At 45.5% G+C, this 18,420-nt stretch overlaps 1 protein-coding gene across 3 annotated transcripts in view; it reads right to left on the reverse strand.

The window, feature by feature from the left end:
* The window catches only part of CASKIN2 (CASK interacting protein 2), a 99,622-nt gene extending 81,326 nt beyond the window's left edge, over positions 1–18,296 (reverse strand). For all 3 annotated transcript variants that reach the window (XM_053375887.1, XM_053375886.1, XM_053375885.1), the window contains exons 1-2: positions 17,733–18,296; positions 6,887–7,494 (exon numbers count right to left, since the gene is read on the reverse strand). In XM_053375887.1, the coding sequence (XP_053231862.1) occupies positions 6,887–6,983 (97 nt within the window). In that variant the 5' untranslated portion in view covers positions 6,984–7,494; positions 17,733–18,296. The remainder of the gene's footprint in view (positions 1–6,886; positions 7,495–17,732) is intronic.
* Positions 18,297–18,420: the final 124 nt, after the last annotated feature.

Genomic DNA, 18,420 nt, shown 5'->3' on the forward strand with positions numbered 1-18,420 from the left:
GGAACATCCCCCTCCTTATGAGAAGTGCCTCCCATGATGGATAACAGATTCCTCCTACAGCAGAGAAGGAGCGCACAGAACCTCCCTAGATCAGCCTCCCCCAACTATGCAGGCTCTCCAGATATTGTTGGACTAAAAGTTCCATCATCCCAGGCTCTTGGCTATGGTAGCTGGAACTGAGGGAATTTGTAGACTAAAGCATCTGGAGGGCACTAGGGCTGGGGAAGGTTCTTCAATCTGATATTCTGACAACCAATGCAGCATATAAGAATTTTATTTAGGAATGGAACAAAGCAAACATTTAATAACTAGGGTGCTGCAGAAGGACAAGCAAAAGAATCAGCACACACAACTGCATTTATAAGGCATGCAAACAGATCAGACATTCAAACCAAAAGCTGAAATCCCAGGAAGATTTTGCTGTGGTGCTAACGGGTGGAAAGATTTGTGAATGGTGTTGAGCATGCTGAATCACACACACCTGCGATCTTATCTACACAGGGTTCATTGAAGTTCGCCTACTGCAGACTGTTGATCCCAAACTGGAACGTTTTCCAGCATCTACTTAAGACATTTTACATGCACCCATGGAAAGGTAATGTGCAAATGCAAGAAGTACTAGTTCAAATAAAGTAGCAGGAACAGCGGTCAAAGCACAATGGTTTCACCTAACCTCTATCAGATAAGTGCTTCATATTAAATGTCCTGTTTTAGCACTCCCAAAGGATGGGAAAAGCTCCTTCACACATCATGCTTTTTAGATGCACACTTGAGAACCGTGTTTTAAATGTACACCTAAAAGCATAATGTGCTAACGTGGCAAACCTGTGTTTGCAAACAAAGCAAAACATGGGATTCATATGGATACACTCCTGAAGGAACAGCATTAGCTGCAGCTTCCTCTCTTGAGTGTACCACTTGCGGCAAAGCCAGGTTTGCCCTTGCAGAATATATGAAATTCTTCATTCCTTCCTTTAACTTTTAGTGCTTGCACTACTTTTAGCTGGTTCACTTATGACGGTGGGAGGAAAAGCACTTACACACATTCCTGGTGTCTGTTACCAGTGTGGGCAGAGCACACAAAAACTGGCAGTGCCTCCTACAGTCCCTAATTTGGAAGCTTCCAGTCTCCTTCCACCACCAGTTGTTAAGTCAACACATCAGAGAACGCTGCCTTAAAATTAGTTTATCAATTTGCAATACCTAGGTATTGAAACTGTTCACACCGGTTGTCTGATGGAGCATCCTGGATGCACTCTCAAATCTCACTTTTTGCCTTCTGCCTAAAACTCTGGTGAATTTCAAAACCACGCTTTCATTCACAGTAGCTACTCAGACAGAACAGAAACAGGTGGTTGAAAGCATGGTGCTTTGTTTCTGATGTCAGTTTGAGTCCTTCACTTGAGAATGATAACTCTGAAAGCATTAGGGCAGTCTCCTTTCTGACACACTGAGAAAATCTCCCAAGTGGTTATATATTTTCTGATGATCTTAGTCACTTCTCCACAATAATTTGGAAGACTAAAGATGGGATCCATTCAGATCCCATCATGGGATCTATTCAGACACAAAGCCCCCAGTGATGATCAAGCAGCATGTGCGAAGACCAATGGAAGAACAACAACAACGGTATTTTCAGAGGGGGAAATCCCACACAGAAAGGTCACAAAATTTATGGCAACTCATGAAGAGAGTCACTGTGGCTCAGCAGAAGATATAAACACAACATAGCCATGAGATTAAGGCTGTGTGCACACAACATATATTTAAAGAACACACACACCCAAGAAACCTAGGAACTGTAGTTTGTTAAGGCAGCCATGAATTGTAGCTCTGTGAGGAGTAAATTAGATGATTCATATGATTCTCTGGGGATGTGCACTTAAAATGTATTGTGTGTATACTGCCCAAGAGGCACTCCAAGTCTTCCTTCCCATATTTTTAAGGATTACATTTGACCACTTCTTCCTTACAAGTTCCTGCGATTACATGTAGGGAAGTTTCGCGAGGCGCTTAAGGGATATGCAAAGAGGAATGTGTATTCCCTGAATACAACTGAAACCTTTGACAAGCTTCAGAAAGACCCTGCTTTTATGAGCGGACTGAATTAAAAAACCCCTCCCCCCCTCCAAAAAGGCTCACCAGACATTGTCCTTTCTGAGGGACAATAGCCACCGACTGCTGCTGCCTCCTCCCCCAGGAATCTAAAGCCCGAGTCCTATTTCCTTCCCTTCTCCTCTGAGGATACGGGGCTCACCCCAGCCCAGCCAACTGGCCCATTGTTAATAAGCGCGTCCAGCCGAAAAAGTGATTGATCATCAGGGAGAAAGCCCAAAGCCTTGACGGGTCGTTTAACAATTTCAATTAAAGTCCGCTGCATTCAGACGCTGACAGAGGGAAAGAAAGAAGTTTGTGTTGTTGTTGTTGTTTTAAAAGGGGAGAATCTTCTGCTGCTGCTGTGGGTGACAGCTCCTATGGCAACTCAGCAGGGTCAAAAGGGCTCTCTCCTCAGCGAAGGTGCAAGGTTTGAAGAAGAATCCCCCTTTCCTCCAGTTGAATTATCTGAACCAGGGAAAGCACCCTTGCTTCCCTGTCCCAGAGCACAGCTGCAGGATGAAAACAAACCCTCCACTGCTGCCCACCCACCCCCAATAGGCCACTGCCCATAGTTCCCACAGGGCCACCCAATAATAGGTGCTGTGACCCATTTGCGGAGCTACATTTTCCAAGCCATGCTCTCTCTCCCAGAGAAAATGCCCGTTGAATATTAAAACTACGTGTCCCTGAAGTTCCCATTGCCGGGACTGGCTCTTGATTCTCGGTTACGTGCAGCGACTTTTTTTAGACACACGCGATCCCCGAGGGCTAATCAGAGAGACGCAGCGCTGAATCCACTGAGACAGCAGAAGGACTCTTAGAGGGATTTTAAAAAACTCAGCATCTCGGCCTGTCATATGGAAAGAGGTGCTTTAATGAGCGGCAAAATGCGGCAAACATTCTGCTTTGTATGTGCCGTTTTGGGGATGAGTGAGAATCGTAAGGGATCAGGAACAGAAGGCTTTCGGGAGGGTGGGGGCTGAACCTGCCACCGCCACCCCTGCTGTCGAAGGAACTGCAGCACTGTCCCATCCAAAAGAAGCAGAATACAGTGGTACCTTGGGTTAAGTACTTAATTTGTTCCAGAGGTCCGTTCTTAACCTGAAATTGTTCTTAACCTGAAGCACCACTTTAGCTAATGAGGCCTCCTGCTGCCGCCGCGCCACCAGAACACGATTTCTGTTTTCATCCTAAAGCAAAGTTCTTAACCCAAGGTACTATTTCTGGGTTAGCGGAGTCTGTAACCTGAAGTGTATGTACCCTGAAGCATATATAAACCGAGGTACGACTGTAGCTTCTTTTGGTAAGAAAAAATTCAGAAGGCCATGGCAGAGAACCTGTAGCCCTCCGGTTGCTGTGGGATAAGAAGCTCCCTTCGCCTCTGACCACTGGTCATGCTGGCTAGAACTGATGAGAAGTTTTAGCCCCAAAGTATCTGGAGGACTACAGGTTACCCACCACTGAGGTTGTCCATTGGCACCCTTAATCCAGGATCCATCTATAAAGAGCCCTTAGGTGATTAGGTATAAAGGCCTATAGGTACAATCCAAACATATTTGTGTCTTTCATTCTCGGTGGAAAGGCCCATCATACTGCTATTTAAGAGATGCCTCAGCCAAGCTGCCTTTTAACTTCAAAGGGCATCACTTTCTATCACCCTTAATTTTTTTAATTCTACAGCCAGCCAATATTTGACACTTATCCACTTAAACTCAGTATCTGCCAGTGGCTATTATCCAACACACCAAAATGTGTTGTTGGTTTTTTTAATTTTTTTTATTCACAATTAAAACAAAACATATTAACCAAAAAGATATCATCCTTATCCCCCCCCCATTTTTCGTCCCCCACCCCACAAAACCCCACCCCCGGCTTCCCTCAGGTCCACTCTTTGGTTTCTCTGAGAATGCTGTTTTCTGCACGTTACAAAGTTGTATAGATCCTCAAACTATTTAGCTGATTATTATCAATAAAAAGTTTGTGAATGTTTATTCAAAGCCAGCCAAGGAGTCCAGTTCGCTTTGTTGCGTCTTCAAATACTTTGTAAACACACCAAAATGTGTTAAGCATTATGCCGTTCCTCCTGTGGCAGCCATTTTGTGACTGGTGCCCACAGTGTTTTTTCAAAAGTTCAAAGGTGCCCATTGGCCAAAAAAGGATGGCGCGACCCCTATCATTATGTCATGGAATACAAAACTGGAACGAGTCTTTTCACCCCTTTATTCCCAGCCGCTTCAAAGCAGGTTCGCTAGCACGTTCGTCTTAGCAGACTCTCGCCACCCACAGCCCCATGCCCCAATGTCTTTCCTGGCAGATTATTTTTAAATTCTCACCCAAATCCCTTATATCGGCCACAAAACCACTGAGCAGTGCCTTAGCCCTCACTGGTATCCTTCTATGTAATCCGGCTTCTTGTGTCAGAGCCTTGAGAATGTCCCCCAGATGTAGCTTTTGGGTAGCCAAAGCATCTGTTCTTTAAGCCCAGCACCAGGGAAATTCCTTACATCCTTTTCTCAATCAGAAGAAGCTTTGCAGCCCTTGACCCAGGCGCTTTTATCTCCTCCTGGTTTTTTCCTTTTTTAATCCTCAGTCCAGTTACTGTTTCCTATTAATGAATGCATGAACCCAAGCTGCTCTTACTCTTACCATATTGTTTCTTTTGATTAAACAAATAAACAAACATGGTTTGTTTTGAACAGTGGTCCACAAGACTCAAGCCCAGAGTCAGCCACCTAAGTATAACACTGAAAGGACTAAAGAAAATTAAGTATCCAAACCTTCCACCCGCAACAGGGAAAGGCAACTAGCAACACAGGGCCCCTGTTTTAGATGGGGGTTGCCAACCAAAGTTTATGAAGGAGAGAGAAGGCAGAGCTCTGACTGGGTCAAATGAAGCCCTGGACCTGGGCTGTAGATTATGGTTCACTGGGGTTGGGCGGCTGCTACCGTCCCACCAGCACCCATAGAGCTGGTCACAGGTTGAGGTTCCTACTGTTCCCTAGAGGTCAGCCATACCCTGAGCAGATCTCTCTCTGGGAGCTGAAAGATGGAATATTCCACAGGTGTACAAAGGATTCAGACTGCTACAACTGTACTTATACTGCTATTCTTTACAACAAGGCTGGGGAACCTGTGGCCCTCTAGAAGCTATTGGGCTCCATCTCCCAAAAGCAGGTTTCAAGGTGAGTGGCTTTGCTGGCCATTGTTATGCAATATTGCGGCAAGTAAAAAGTTTCTGGAGCCAATCCAGCAGTGCCTGAGTCACTCAAGCCCGTTGATTTCAGTGGGTTTAGGAGACATCTGTGTTAAGTCAATGACTTTGCATCCACAAGCTCTAACCCAGTCTTTCTCAACCTTGGGCCCCCAGACGTTCTTGAACCACAACTCCCATCATCAATGACCACTGGCCATGCTGGCTAGGAATGATGGGAGTTGTCAGCAAGTTCTAGGGATGCAAGGTTGAGAAAGGCTGCTCTCGCTTGTGAAGGGGGGTGACTCTTAACTTGATCCATTCCTCCAAACAGAAAACCTAACAAGTCCCACAGTAACTGTAACCTGAATGCACTTCACCACAAAGGATATCTCACTGCATCTATTTTAATTTTCCTTTTAAAAAAAGTATCCTTTGTCATTGTTGTGGAATCCTGTCTGCTCACAGCTCCTGCACCACTTGAGCTTTCTGACACTTGGGAAGTAGTTGGGACCAAGAAAAGCAAAGTGTTGCGGAAACAAGGCCAACTACGATGACAAGGTCTCCTTTTATTGCAGATTAGCTATCAGAAGCAACATGAGCCGAGTCTGCAACTCACAGTCCACACACCCCACTGCAATAACAACTAGAGCCACATCCTACACTTCTACACTCAGATCCTGCCCATGCTGTATTTTATGGTTCCTACTCCTATGGATTTATATAAAATTAGTGCAAGAAATGTTCCCCGCTCCTGCAACAGTTGCCTCCTGCGGTTGTGTTAAGACATAGCATTCATGGAACCCACACATTGAACGCTCTGATTAGGGGTCTTCACATGGTACATTCAATGAGTGTACAATCTAGGGATACAATAGCTGAGCTGCACATGTCAACAAATATACAGGCTTCCACTTGTGTAAAGACACCTTGTACCTGTGCCCCATGTAATGCATGAAGGTGTATTTTGTTCTAGGTCAGGGGCAGGGAAGCTTTGTTCCACTGGATGTCTGCATTCACATGGGAGGGGTGGAGAGAGGTGGTTGTGGTCTTCAGATTAGCCAGAATCCAGAATTCTCAGGACCCAGCACAGGAGCTAAGTGAGCTGCCCTGGCAGAAAGAGGGATCTCTTCTTCTATGAACATTGCTTCTATGAACATTGGCTCTCCATGTTGTGTGCTGAGAAAGGGACTGTTCTCTGTGTGTAGCATGGAAACGCAACTAGCTGCCCACAGAGAAAGAGACTGCTCTCTTTTCTCCATGGCCAGCTTGCTGGGTTTCTATGATGCAACACCCAAAAAATGAAGTCTCTTTCTCAGCACATCACAGCAAGAAGGGAGAGAGGGCATGCATGGGCTACAGAGATCCAGCATCTGATGACTGGTGGTCTACATGTGGCCCATGCTCCAGAGGTTCTGTTCGCCCATTGTAGACTAGCCTGCTACTTTCAACCTTTGGCCTGGAAGCAACCACCAGCCACAGCATATCCCTTTTGTTGCAAAAGCTCTTTGCCAACAGTCACAAGACTCTTATGATCTCACTGGTGGGTGCTGACCAATCATGGGAGAATGCTGCAATAAGATATAGGGAGATACTCACTGCTTTTGGATGCCTTGACCTTTGCCACCAATTTCTGCACACCAGGTACATCCCCGTTTTTCACAGCCTGGATCAGCTCCTGCTCTCGCCCCATCATGAATAAGGGCAGCTGCTCCTCTGATTTATGAAGCCATTGGAGTGCTCCGTGTGCGTGTGTGTGCGATAACTAGTCAAGATAAACTCCACCAGAGAAGTGGGGGGCGGGGGAGCAAGCCAAACAAATGAAATATATTCAGAAATCCCACAGTACATAAAAAAGTCTCTGTTAATGATGATAAATGCTACCGGGAGTTGCACTCCTTTACAAGGGAATGGAGAGGAGTTGAGGCCTTGTTATAGAATATTCAGTCAATTAAATGGATAGTAATTCAGCGCTTAGGGACTGGATCCCAGCTGTTTGTAGAAGTCAGGAATGAGAAATTAATTGTTTGTTAAAAGGTCCAGGCAACCCAGGGGGCTATATTTCGCTAAGCCTGGGGTGTACCAAGCAATCTCCAGTTCTTCCTAGATGAATACCAGGCCCATCACAGGTAAGAGGTATCCTTTGAGGCTTCAGGTCTGCAGATCCAGATTGTTTGCAGCCAACACTTGAGCAGTTGTTCAGATACCTGTGAAGATGAAGGACAGAATCTGTTTTCAAAAAGGCTGTTGACTCTTTGGAATTTTGCGCCCAACCAAATCCCAAATTCCAATTTGCTTATTTTGTTCATATGTGTGTGTTGTGTATGCGTACGCATGCACACACTTTCTCTGCTACTCTGACTAACTACTAAGAAAAAGAAAAATCCAAGATCAGAGACAAGATGGAAAGCTGGGCTTCGTAAAACAAGTACATAGAAGATTCAATGAGGATAAAGGAGAGGGAACCAGGAGTGGTGGCAACTGTGCTCAGAAATGTAATCCTCCAACATTACACACAGCACTAGTTCTCCTGTATCTTCAAAGACTTTAGCAGAGGCACCACACCTGCCTTCGGGTTTTTAAAAAAATATTCTGCCCTGTTACTGCTATGAGGTCCTAGAACCTTCCCCTCTTAAAACTAATTGGTTTCAATGTTCCAAATTCTGCAAGAACTGTCAAAGATATTCGATCATCAGCAGTGTGACAGCAGCCATGCACATTCATTAGATCACTTGCTTATTATTCAAATACAGCATGGCGGCCACTTTTGCTTATGTTTTGTACAGAGATCAGGAGGCTGTGCACCCCACCTCCCGCCCCGATGTTGACGGACTACAAGTTCCATCAACTGTGCTGGCTAGGACTGGTGGGAACTGAGAGTCGGACAACACCTGGAAGTCCCTGGAGGTTTAATGCAAAGAGAGAAGTCAGATCATCTACAAAGACCTTGAACTGGTACACAAGAAATAGCATTCAGTCCTTACTCCGGCTCTACAACATCAAGAGCTGCATAGGATGTTGGGCTTGGTGGAATTTGTCTGATGCACAATGGCTGCTCCTACCCAATTGTCCTTTAATACCCAAACAAATATAAACACCCCAGGTTAGAGTGGGGTGCCTAAGCAGATGCCACCGAAGGACAGAGCAATGGGACTAGTGAGTGGGTGAACAGTCTCATCTGCCCCACCAGCCTCAGAATTCTGCTGCCCCTTGGGTTCTGCAAGTAACATTCAGTGGTAAACACACCCACCATGATTGAACATGACACACGTTTTGAGATATGTCGGATACCACAGGACACTGCTCTGGCAAGCAAAGATAGTTTCAAGTTACCCTTTTTTTTATTCTGAAAATGTGCAGCTGTAAACTCCGCAGAATGTGGAACATGAGGAAAACACACACACACAATTTTTATCCAAGAGTTATTACAATAAATGCAAATGTATTAGATCAACTGGGTACATTTCTGACATATTTACTACAGCCCGGAGCACAGCGCCAAAGGAAGCCCAGGGGAAGATTCTCTTACAATGGGGGTCAATTCTCTGCTATAGAATGAAAGGTTTTGGGTGGCAGGCAATCCATCATCATTGCCCTCACTAATCCGTTTCAGCAGCTAAATTACTCTGATCATTGTGATATTGCACCATATTTCTAGGGCACAGCATCTTGGGAAGAATTACACAACCTCACCTCGCAGCTGACTTTATTTTTATCTTGAGTAGATTATATTTTATATCGCTCCCCCACACAACCTCCCTTAAAGCTAGGGAGGGCTTGAACTGGTTGTTTGCACAACACTGGGAGATCCTCAGATAAACAGGTTGCCTTAAGGTAGAGCAATCAAGATGGAATCATAAAGGTAGAGATGGAGGTCAGTAACCACACTTATCAAGTGTTCAACATGTTCACCTGTAGAACATTCACCACACACTCATCTCCCTAGTTGCCAAACAGTACAAGGCTGCTCTAAAGACTCAACCAACGTCCCAGTTTGAACAGGCAGCATTCACACCAAGCTATTTCTACCAAAAAGTGGATCTGGCTTTGAGGCGATGCTCAGAATCCAAAAACTTACTAGTCCTCTTTGGGTGTTTTATTGCTGTGCTAAAACATGATGGGAGGGGGTGCATGGGAAGAAGCGCAGTAGCTCTGCCCCCAACCCACTTCAAAATTGTGCAGGGAGCCTTCATGATCATAGGGAGCTCCCCATTTCAGAAGATCACCCTCCTGCTTACCCAAGGTGATCATAACCATGTTGTGCATGTGTGCTCCTGGGGCCAAGGTTCCTTCACCTCCCTAATAAAATATTTGAGCCTCCCCCATGCCCAGTTGATGAGCATTGCCATTCAAATGGTGTGTGCAGCCCTGCCCCCAGTTGATGCCATTGGCTCCCCAAATATTTTATTCAAGTTGGCACCCCTGTGTGTGCATCACCACTGCACCCACTGGGATGCTAAAATTAATTGCTTTGCTCTTGTAATGCAGTTTCAGCCCTTCCGGATGTGCCCATTCAAATCTAATGCACAACTGCATGTACTAATGCACAAAGCGCCTCTCCCTTCTAATTTAGGGCAACTTCCCAGCCACCATCTTAACATCCTGCTTCTTGCTGCTTGCAATTAGGCAGCAGTGTGCATACTACAGAAATGTCTGCTCTGATACCTTCATCTGGGTGAGGGACAGCCATTGTGGTGCTCTCCAGCAGCTGTGGACTACCATCATCCCTGACCACTGGTCATGCTGGCTTGGGGTGATGGGACCTGGAGTAATAGTCCTAAACGTCTCGAAGACCACCACCTTGGTATCCCATACCTAGCGAGTACATCCTATAGGGACTCTTCAGATCTAGAAATGTAGCAGATTTCAGCAGCAAAGTTTGTCCACACAAGACAAACAGGCACTAACTGACTTCTTTAGGCAACAAATAAAATCAAAGGTATTTGTGCTTTTGCATTCCTGGTACCTAGATCCATCTACTACCTGACAGCAGCAGTTATTTATACCTGCTTCAGTGACAGTGTTATAAGCCACTTAATCCACAAAATCTCTAAGCGATCTGAATCAAACAGTGAAATAATCAGCATTCTACTAGTATTTGTATAATAGTATGCAAATAAAATCAGGAGAATTTGAGAACAAGAAATTTTCTGTCCAGATAGGCTTGCTGAAATTAAAGTTTTGAATCAGCTTAATGAGGATGGCTGCCAAATGTTATTAGGCAAGGGAGTCCCAAAGCACAGGTGTGCTGCCACACTGAAAAGATGAACTTCTTGGAAATGCAGAACAAACAGCACTTATAAAAGCCCACGTTGCGCAGAATGAGGGAGGTCAGACAGGCAGACGTGGGACAAGGCAATCCCTCAAACAAACTGGTTCCAAGCTGTTAAGGGCTTCATATACCAATAGAAAAAAACCTTGAACTTGGCTCAGTAAGCAAATCAGCAGCCACTGCGGATCTTTAAGCAAATATGTACTATGCTGGCAGGATCTCAATCCTAAAAGCAACCATGCTGCATCATTCTGTGCTAACAAGTTCTGGAGCAACTATAAGGGAAGTCACATATGGACTGCTTTGCAGTAATCTAGTCTTGACGCTACCGATGTCCAGACTCCTGTGATCAAGCTGGTAGAAGTTTTGCAGTGGTTTCCATCACCATCAACACCAAAAAGCAGCTCTGAAAGGCTCTGGTTGGAAGTGAAGAAACGCCATGGGAGAAGTGTGTGTGTGTGTGTGTGTGTGTGTGTGTGTGTGTGTGTGAGCTTAACCCATTGCCCTCCAACCGTTTTCCTGTCTGCCCCCCTGCAGCATTTCCACTCAGGAGGGAAAAACTATGGGAAGTACCGAGTCGTCAGGTGATGAGGCAGCAAGTAAAAAGAGAACTAGACACATTCAAGGAGGATAGGCCCATCAGTTGCTTAGGCATGATAATTAAGTAGAGCCTCCATGTTCAGAGGCAATATATCCCTAAAGAGCAAGTGCTGATGGGAAACAATGGGGGAGGACTCTTGCCATTATCTCCTGCTTACGGGTTTCCTGGAAATATCTGGTTAGCCAGGGCTGACAACAGAATGCTAAGCTAGAGAGTAAAAGGTAACGGGACCCCTGACCATTAGGTCCAGTCGTGACTGACTCTTGGGTTGTGGCACTCATCTTGCTTTACTGGCCGAGGGAGCCGGCGTACAGCTTCCGGGTCATGTGACCAGCATGACTAAGCCGCTTCTGGCGAAACGCCGTTTACCTTCCCGCCGGAGCGGTACCTATTAATCTACTTGCACTTTGGCGTGCTTTCGAACTGCTAGGTTGGCAAGAGAAGGGACCGAGCAACGGGAGCTCACCCCATTGCAGGGATTCGAACCACCAACCTTCTGATCAGCAAGTCCTAGGCTCTGTGGTTTAACCCACAGCGCCACCCGCATCCCTTAAGCTAGAGAGACCTCTGGTCTAATTGAGTAGAGTCCTTCTTGAGTAATGTGCATTCATGAGTGATCTAGTCCTCTGTTTACTACCTGAATCATGCAGAAGTTATATGAGAACAGAGAAGGTCTGCAAAAAACCAGGCGTGGGCAGGGACCCTGTAATACACCATATGGAACTACAGGATTGCTATAGCAGAAAAAAGGACCCTTCCCTTCTTTAGAACTGATAGACACAAATACAGTCTCCAGAAATAACACTCCAGTTGCGTCAGGATTTCAGGCAGATTAAAGCATGTTAACTAGCATATGGTCATTCCCAGGCTGATTCAAGTACTGAATGAGTTTCAGAGTGTCAGAGCAGCCATGCCCATGGTGGGAAAGTGAAAACTCAACTAGATTTGGCAAGTTAATCCTTCTTCGCAATGATGCAGGGCTTGATTGGGTTGGGGGTTTTTAAGTGACCAGGTGGAGCTGTTGAAGCCTGTCTGGTAATCCTACCCCCCTTGTTTCCACATGCATGGGAACTAATAGGAATTACTCATTGTGAAGCAGAAGGTACTCTGTATACGCTCAGAGGCACTCATCTAATTACGACTTCACATATTTCAGGGTTGAAAACAGACTCCGTGGCTAAACTTTAGTGAAACCTGGCTCAAAATAAGATCTACCAAGGTGGTCCTTGCCAGAGAACTTGGATATCAATTTTGTAGTGCTGCCATAATGGCAACTCATCATAGGCTTCTGGACCCTGAAAGGGCAAAAATCCTCACCGACTTTTCTAGCCCTTTTTAACATACCAATTTCCTACATTATGTGTTTCCTGGTTTAAAGCCAACCCTTTGAAAACACCTGAAAAATGTGAAGCACTAAAAAAAACCACCATCCTGAGTTCCTTAGAGGGAAGATCAGGATACAAATGTGATAGCTAGATGGATATAGATCCATCTGTCCCCACAGAAGCCCACTTGCCAATGAAGACTCAGTCAGAAGCTGGATAGCTCAGTTGGTTAGAGCCTGGTGCTGACAAAGTCAAGGTTGCAGGTTCGATCCCCATAAGAGACAGCTGCATATTCTTGCATTGCAGAGAGTTGGACTAGATGATTCTCCTGCCCCTTCCAACTCTATGATTCTATGAAATATCTATGACATACCTGGGAGAAGGCAGCGTTATCCATTCTTTCTATGTAACAGTGGCCAGAGGTTGCTATTTAGCAGTGGTCAAGGATTGGGCTTTTTCAACAGTGGCCCCCAAACTTTGAAACCTTTACTCAGAAGCGGGTAAGATGGTTCCAACATTGCTGCCTTCCCAAAAAGACTGTAAAACGGGGACCAAGTGCTCCCCAGGTGCTACTGGACTACAACTCTCATCATCCCTCGCTCTTGCCCATACTGGTTGAAGTTCAGGGGAGCTTGAGTCTTAGCAACATCTGGAGGGCCAGAGGTTCACCACATCTACAGTAAGATCTTCCTATTTGGCCAAGGATTTAAATTTCGTGGAGGCACTCATATATACTTTTATTGTGATTTATAATTATTTGCTTTTGTTTACATGCCTTGCCTTCTTTATTTTTCGTGCAAACCACTTTGAGTTCTGTGGGAAAGTTGTATGAAACATTTAAAAAAGTAAAACAAAAAAATGAACAATAGAGGGTTGTCTTCAGTGTATTGAAATGAAGAAGCCCGTTAATTTCAACAGGCCTACTCTGAGCAATAACTTAGTTTGAGCGCTTGGCCTATTTCTCTCAACCCCTTTGAGAGGATATTGGAGCGCGATGATATATACACTAGAAGTTCTTACATAACTCTCCTGGGTCGCTTCCCCTGAGCCCAGAAGCATCAGGGAGCAAAGGGTGGAGGAAAACTGAAAAAGGTTGTGGATATCTAGGGGATTTCTAAAACAATGCTTTTTTAAAAAGGGGGGGGGGGAGGAATGCGGTGCAGCTCTGGAATTTGTTCTGTGAAGCAGCAACATTCTGAATGAAGGAGCATCCCTTGACAGTCCTTTTCTATCTGGAATTGACTGGGGTTTGTGTGGAGTTGCTTACCAAGCTTGATGAAATGGGAACAGTCACAGCCACAGTGGAAGAAAGAGGAATCAGCATCTTACAGTATATTTAAGAAGGGGGGCACCTGCTGGTTTTGAAACAAGGCCTAATACTGAAAACAGCTCAACTGGTGGCACTGTTTCCTGTATACCTAACCTGCCTCTTCTGCTGTTTCCTGAGGCCATCTCCTCTTCATTTGGGAAGAATAAACTGAAAGGTGAAGAGCTTGGTGGATGTGGACAAATAAACTGCTTGAAGTCAACAATGACTAATCCCCATTAGTAGCGGTAACTTAACACTCTCTACTTTCCATCACCACACAAATCCCCATTTCCTTCAAGTTCTGACAACCCTGAGAAGCCTCAGCTGTTTACAACCTTTGCTCTGAGGCAGAAGTTGTTGCCTCAATTGCCAATGCAGAAGTGATAAAAAGGTATAATCCCTGCCACCTCATCCTCACAGCATCTGAAGGATAAACCAGCAGAATAGCTGGGTTGGCCCTTTCAAATGTTAATCCGGCACAATAGAAAGATTTGAATCTTCAAATGGTCTTGGGATGGGAATAAAATTGACCTCCTGCCCAGTGAATATCTGAGTGACCTTGACTCAGGAAGGGAGTAAAGAGGAAGAAAAGAATATTTAAGAGGAATTCCACACTGCCACAAAAAACAACAACCCACTGGAATTTGAATTGTAAAGTAAATCTATGACCCAAAAGGTATGGTAGTGGCTACATCAATAGAGCTGAACTACTTGTCTCACAACCGATAAGTGAAAATCCAAGAAGCCCTCTGTCACAACTTGAAACTGATCACAGAGCGGCCCCTCTCAGGCAGTCAAAAGACACATACTTGAATTAATGTGGAGATGAATTTATAGTACTGGGTAACAAAGGATGCGCATTCAGATGCACATACAATATAATGACTGGGGTGAGGTGGGAGAACATGAATATAAAATTATGTCTGAGCTTGATCAAAGATGCATTGAACTGTCAAGAGATACAAACGGAGCATTTCCCAGTCTCTAACAAAGAAGGCATCTGACAGTAGCAAGCAAGTTCTCCACAAAGTAGGGTGGAATTATATGGTGTTTAGTGCTAGATGTTACAGTGCAGAGGAGTGGAAAATCACCATAAGGAAATGGCCGGGCCATGCTTAATGATAAACTCCAGATTAGGATGGTTTAGGAGAAAGGGTGCCATTTAGATAGAGCAAGGAGTTCCCTCCACCTTAGCCATGCATGAAGACCATGTAGGATCATAACTTCATGAATGTTTGTCAATGGTTTTCCACCACTGATCTTCAACAGTCAAGACTCACTAGTGGACCACAGCCTGAGCACTATCACCATGCAAATATATGGTTAAAGGTTAAGAAAGGGGTCCTGGGTCTGAAAAGTTTGAAGAGACCTAGCCTATCATTGACTAGTTGGATGCTACCTCACTGATAACTGAAAGGGAACACCTGAGATGTGTTGCTAGTTCTTCAGACTAGCAAACTAGACTTTGAAAGGAGATGAGCGAATACTGCACTGGGAGATGTTCAGAAAGCAGGGTGAAGACTGAGAGAAGTAAGGAGATTTGACTGGCAAAGGGAGTGTGCTGAGAGATAAGAAAATGTTGGAAGTGTGGTAATGTAAAGTTCTGCAATAGTCAAGAGTCCATATATTCTTCTACCACAATGAGCACTTTATGTCTCTTCCATTTCTGGTCTAGAGAAGTTCTCTTCTTTTTTTAACTTTGGTTATTTTTTTGTTTGTTTGCATTTTTAAATTTTAAATTAATTTTAAAAAACTAAAAATATATGTATAGAAAAAAGAGAGTTCAGCAGGGGAGGGACTGCAGTGCACATGCACCAGGTCCAATCCCCAGTATCTCCAGGATAAAAGATTAGACAGTAGATAATGTGAAAGGAGGTCTTGAATTGTTGTTGCCAGTCAGAACAGATAACACTGGGTTAATTTAATAACAACCCCTTGTGGTATGAGAGGTTTGTTAATTACCAAAACTGGAGCTGTGGGATTGGATATGGTGGATTAAACATTTCCTCCTGGAAAAAGTTTCTGCAGAATGAACAGAAGAGCCCATCTGCTCAAATTCTACAATGAGAGTCGTAACTGTCCCTCCCAAATGTTTTAAATAATAAACATACATATAAACAACAACCTGGGCTCCATAGACACCCCTTCCCACCCAGCTGAGAAGGAATTAATTTGAGGCATTGCTCAGCCCAGGGGAATCAGCCTTCAAACACATGACATAATAGCAGAGTGCCCTGATGCATACACAGAATGAATTTCCCCATCACTAAGTAATTACAGCCTGCCCCATACATCTGGGTTAAGGGTCAGATCTTCCATGTTAGAGGGTGCAACTGATAGGCAGGCTTGGCCTCTGGCACGTAGCCACCCACTGAGATCAGGTGAGAGTTGCAAGTGTCCACCAAGAGGATTTTCCATCCAGCACATCCTGTCTTGCTTTTTCAAATGCAATGTTTTCCACTAAAGTTTAGGGTCAGTAGCAAAACCGATTATCCTTTCACCGTCCTGCAGACCTTTGGTGGCATTTCTGTCCAATCCTCCTGCTCTCTTTCCCTGTCCTATTATATAATACAGGTGCAATAAAATAACACTCTCTCCTGTGTCTGTTGTATGTCCGAAAGATCCTACCTTGGCGCAGAGACTGAATTTGATGAGTTTTGGATCACATCCAAAAACACCACGGTTCCATGAACTCTGCAATACTAAGGTCAGCAGACAGCACAAGACGCACACAATTTAGATTTTGATTGCTCCTATTGCATCTAGGCACCAGGAATGAACTCTAGGGGAGGGTTTAATCTGGCACACCTTCCCACCTTTATCTGAATCTGGACATGTACGGTGTTGCCCTGACACAGGATAGTGTCTCCACCCCATTGGAATGTGGTCTGGAGTACAAAGTAATGGTAAACATCCTTCCTAGCCGAGAAATCTAATCTTACAGTTCAGGACTCTACCTGCGGAGGAACTCTCAATATCTGAAACATTCCTTCCTCAAACAACTGGGGAGGGGGCAGAATAGGGAAGAGGAGGGGGCAGAAGAGCGGGATCATTATGTAAGAGGGAGACTAAAGATGCTGAACAACAGTTATTAAAAATACCAGCCCTGTAGGGGGAAGGCAAGAGAAACACTCCCGCAGCAGGAAAGAAAAGCCAAGAGCAAAGGTTACTGAGGAGGTCGGAGGCAACCTTTGAATCGCAGCAGCAAACGTTTCAGATGTATCATTTTTCATGCAATGAATGTACACACAGCAGAGAGAAAAGGAGAGACGTAATCTCCTAAAAGCTGAAAACTGGCAACATTTCTCCCTCTCCAGTGAGAAACCGCGGGTAGATTTTTTTAAATAAAAAAAAAACCTCATTAATTGTGCCCAATAGCTGCAAAGAGAGCGAGTTACAAGGAAATCAATTTGGGGAGAGGGGGTGGAAAGAGAAGGGAGAATAGTAATTCAGGAGCGGAGCGGCAGGAATCTATATGAATCTATGTGTGTATCTCAAACCTTGGAACAGTTTTGGAAAGGTACTTTACAAGCCAAGGGAAGCAACTCGTGTTCTGTGAGCGCGTTTTGCCATATAATGCCCTGGCAATCGAGTATATATATTTTTATAAGTTGTTTTTAAAAAACCCAGAACAATTAACAAGCCATTGATTTCTACAGATCTAAAGGCTGAGCGGGACGGAGCGGAGCTTTAGTTTTGGACACAGCCGAGTCGAGAGTTTGCAATCTGCAACACAAGGCACCGAGGAGTTACCAAATAAGGAGAATAAAGGGGAGGCGTGGGGGGGGGGGAGAGGAATAAACCTTTGTGTTGGCAGCAAAGCAAGAGTGCGATTCCTTTCCCCTGGTCCTGCCGCTCCACTACTACTCCTATTCCGCCGCCGCCACCTTGGTCCGCCCCCCCCCCAACCAGCAAATTTTTTCTTTCGCCCAACTCACCTCATCGGCCAGTAGAGATCCTCGCACTGCCCGGCGCACCAAGTTGCAAAGCCCAAAGGCGCGCGCTCTGTGTGTGTGTGTGTGTGTGTCACACCGGCTGGCTGCTCTTCTGCAATCTCCTTCCACCGCCGAGCAAAGCTTGGCGAAAGCAAAAGCCAAGGGGCGGGCGGGCGGCCGGGCTGGCTGACCTCTCTCCGCTTCCGAAGCGCGCACTTGCGCGCAAAAAATGCTTTTGATCTCCTCTCAGTTCCCGGGCTCGGAGGACTTTGTGGTGCCGGAGGGAGCGAGGGGTGTGTGTGTGCGCGCGCGCGCGTGTGCCTGGGAGCTCGCGCGCGCGCCTGTGTGTGTGTTTGTGTGTGTGCGCGCAAGCAAAAGTCTAGGGAACCCGAGAACTCAGGCTCGCCACCCCGTCGCCGTCCGTGCCCCCCTTTCCCGATCTCGCATTCTTCTGTTTCCCAGGGGCACCGTCGACCCCGGTTGAAATTGACTAGTCTAGTCAGTTTTCAGAGGGCGCCTGGGAACTCTTCTGTAAAGTCACCGCCGACGCCGCCTCCTTTTCTCTGCCCCCCACCCGCCTCCTCCTCCTGCCGCCCCGATCACTCTTTCTCTCCGCAGGAAATCCCTCCCAGACTCCTGTTCTTCCCTCCTGATTGGGAAAAAAAAGCGAGAAAAGGGGGGGTGGCGGACG

This window comes from Podarcis raffonei, chromosome 2, assembly GCF_027172205.1.
Source record: "Podarcis raffonei isolate rPodRaf1 chromosome 2, rPodRaf1.pri, whole genome shotgun sequence".
Lineage (NCBI taxonomy): Eukaryota > Metazoa > Chordata > Lepidosauria > Squamata > Lacertidae > Podarcis > Podarcis raffonei.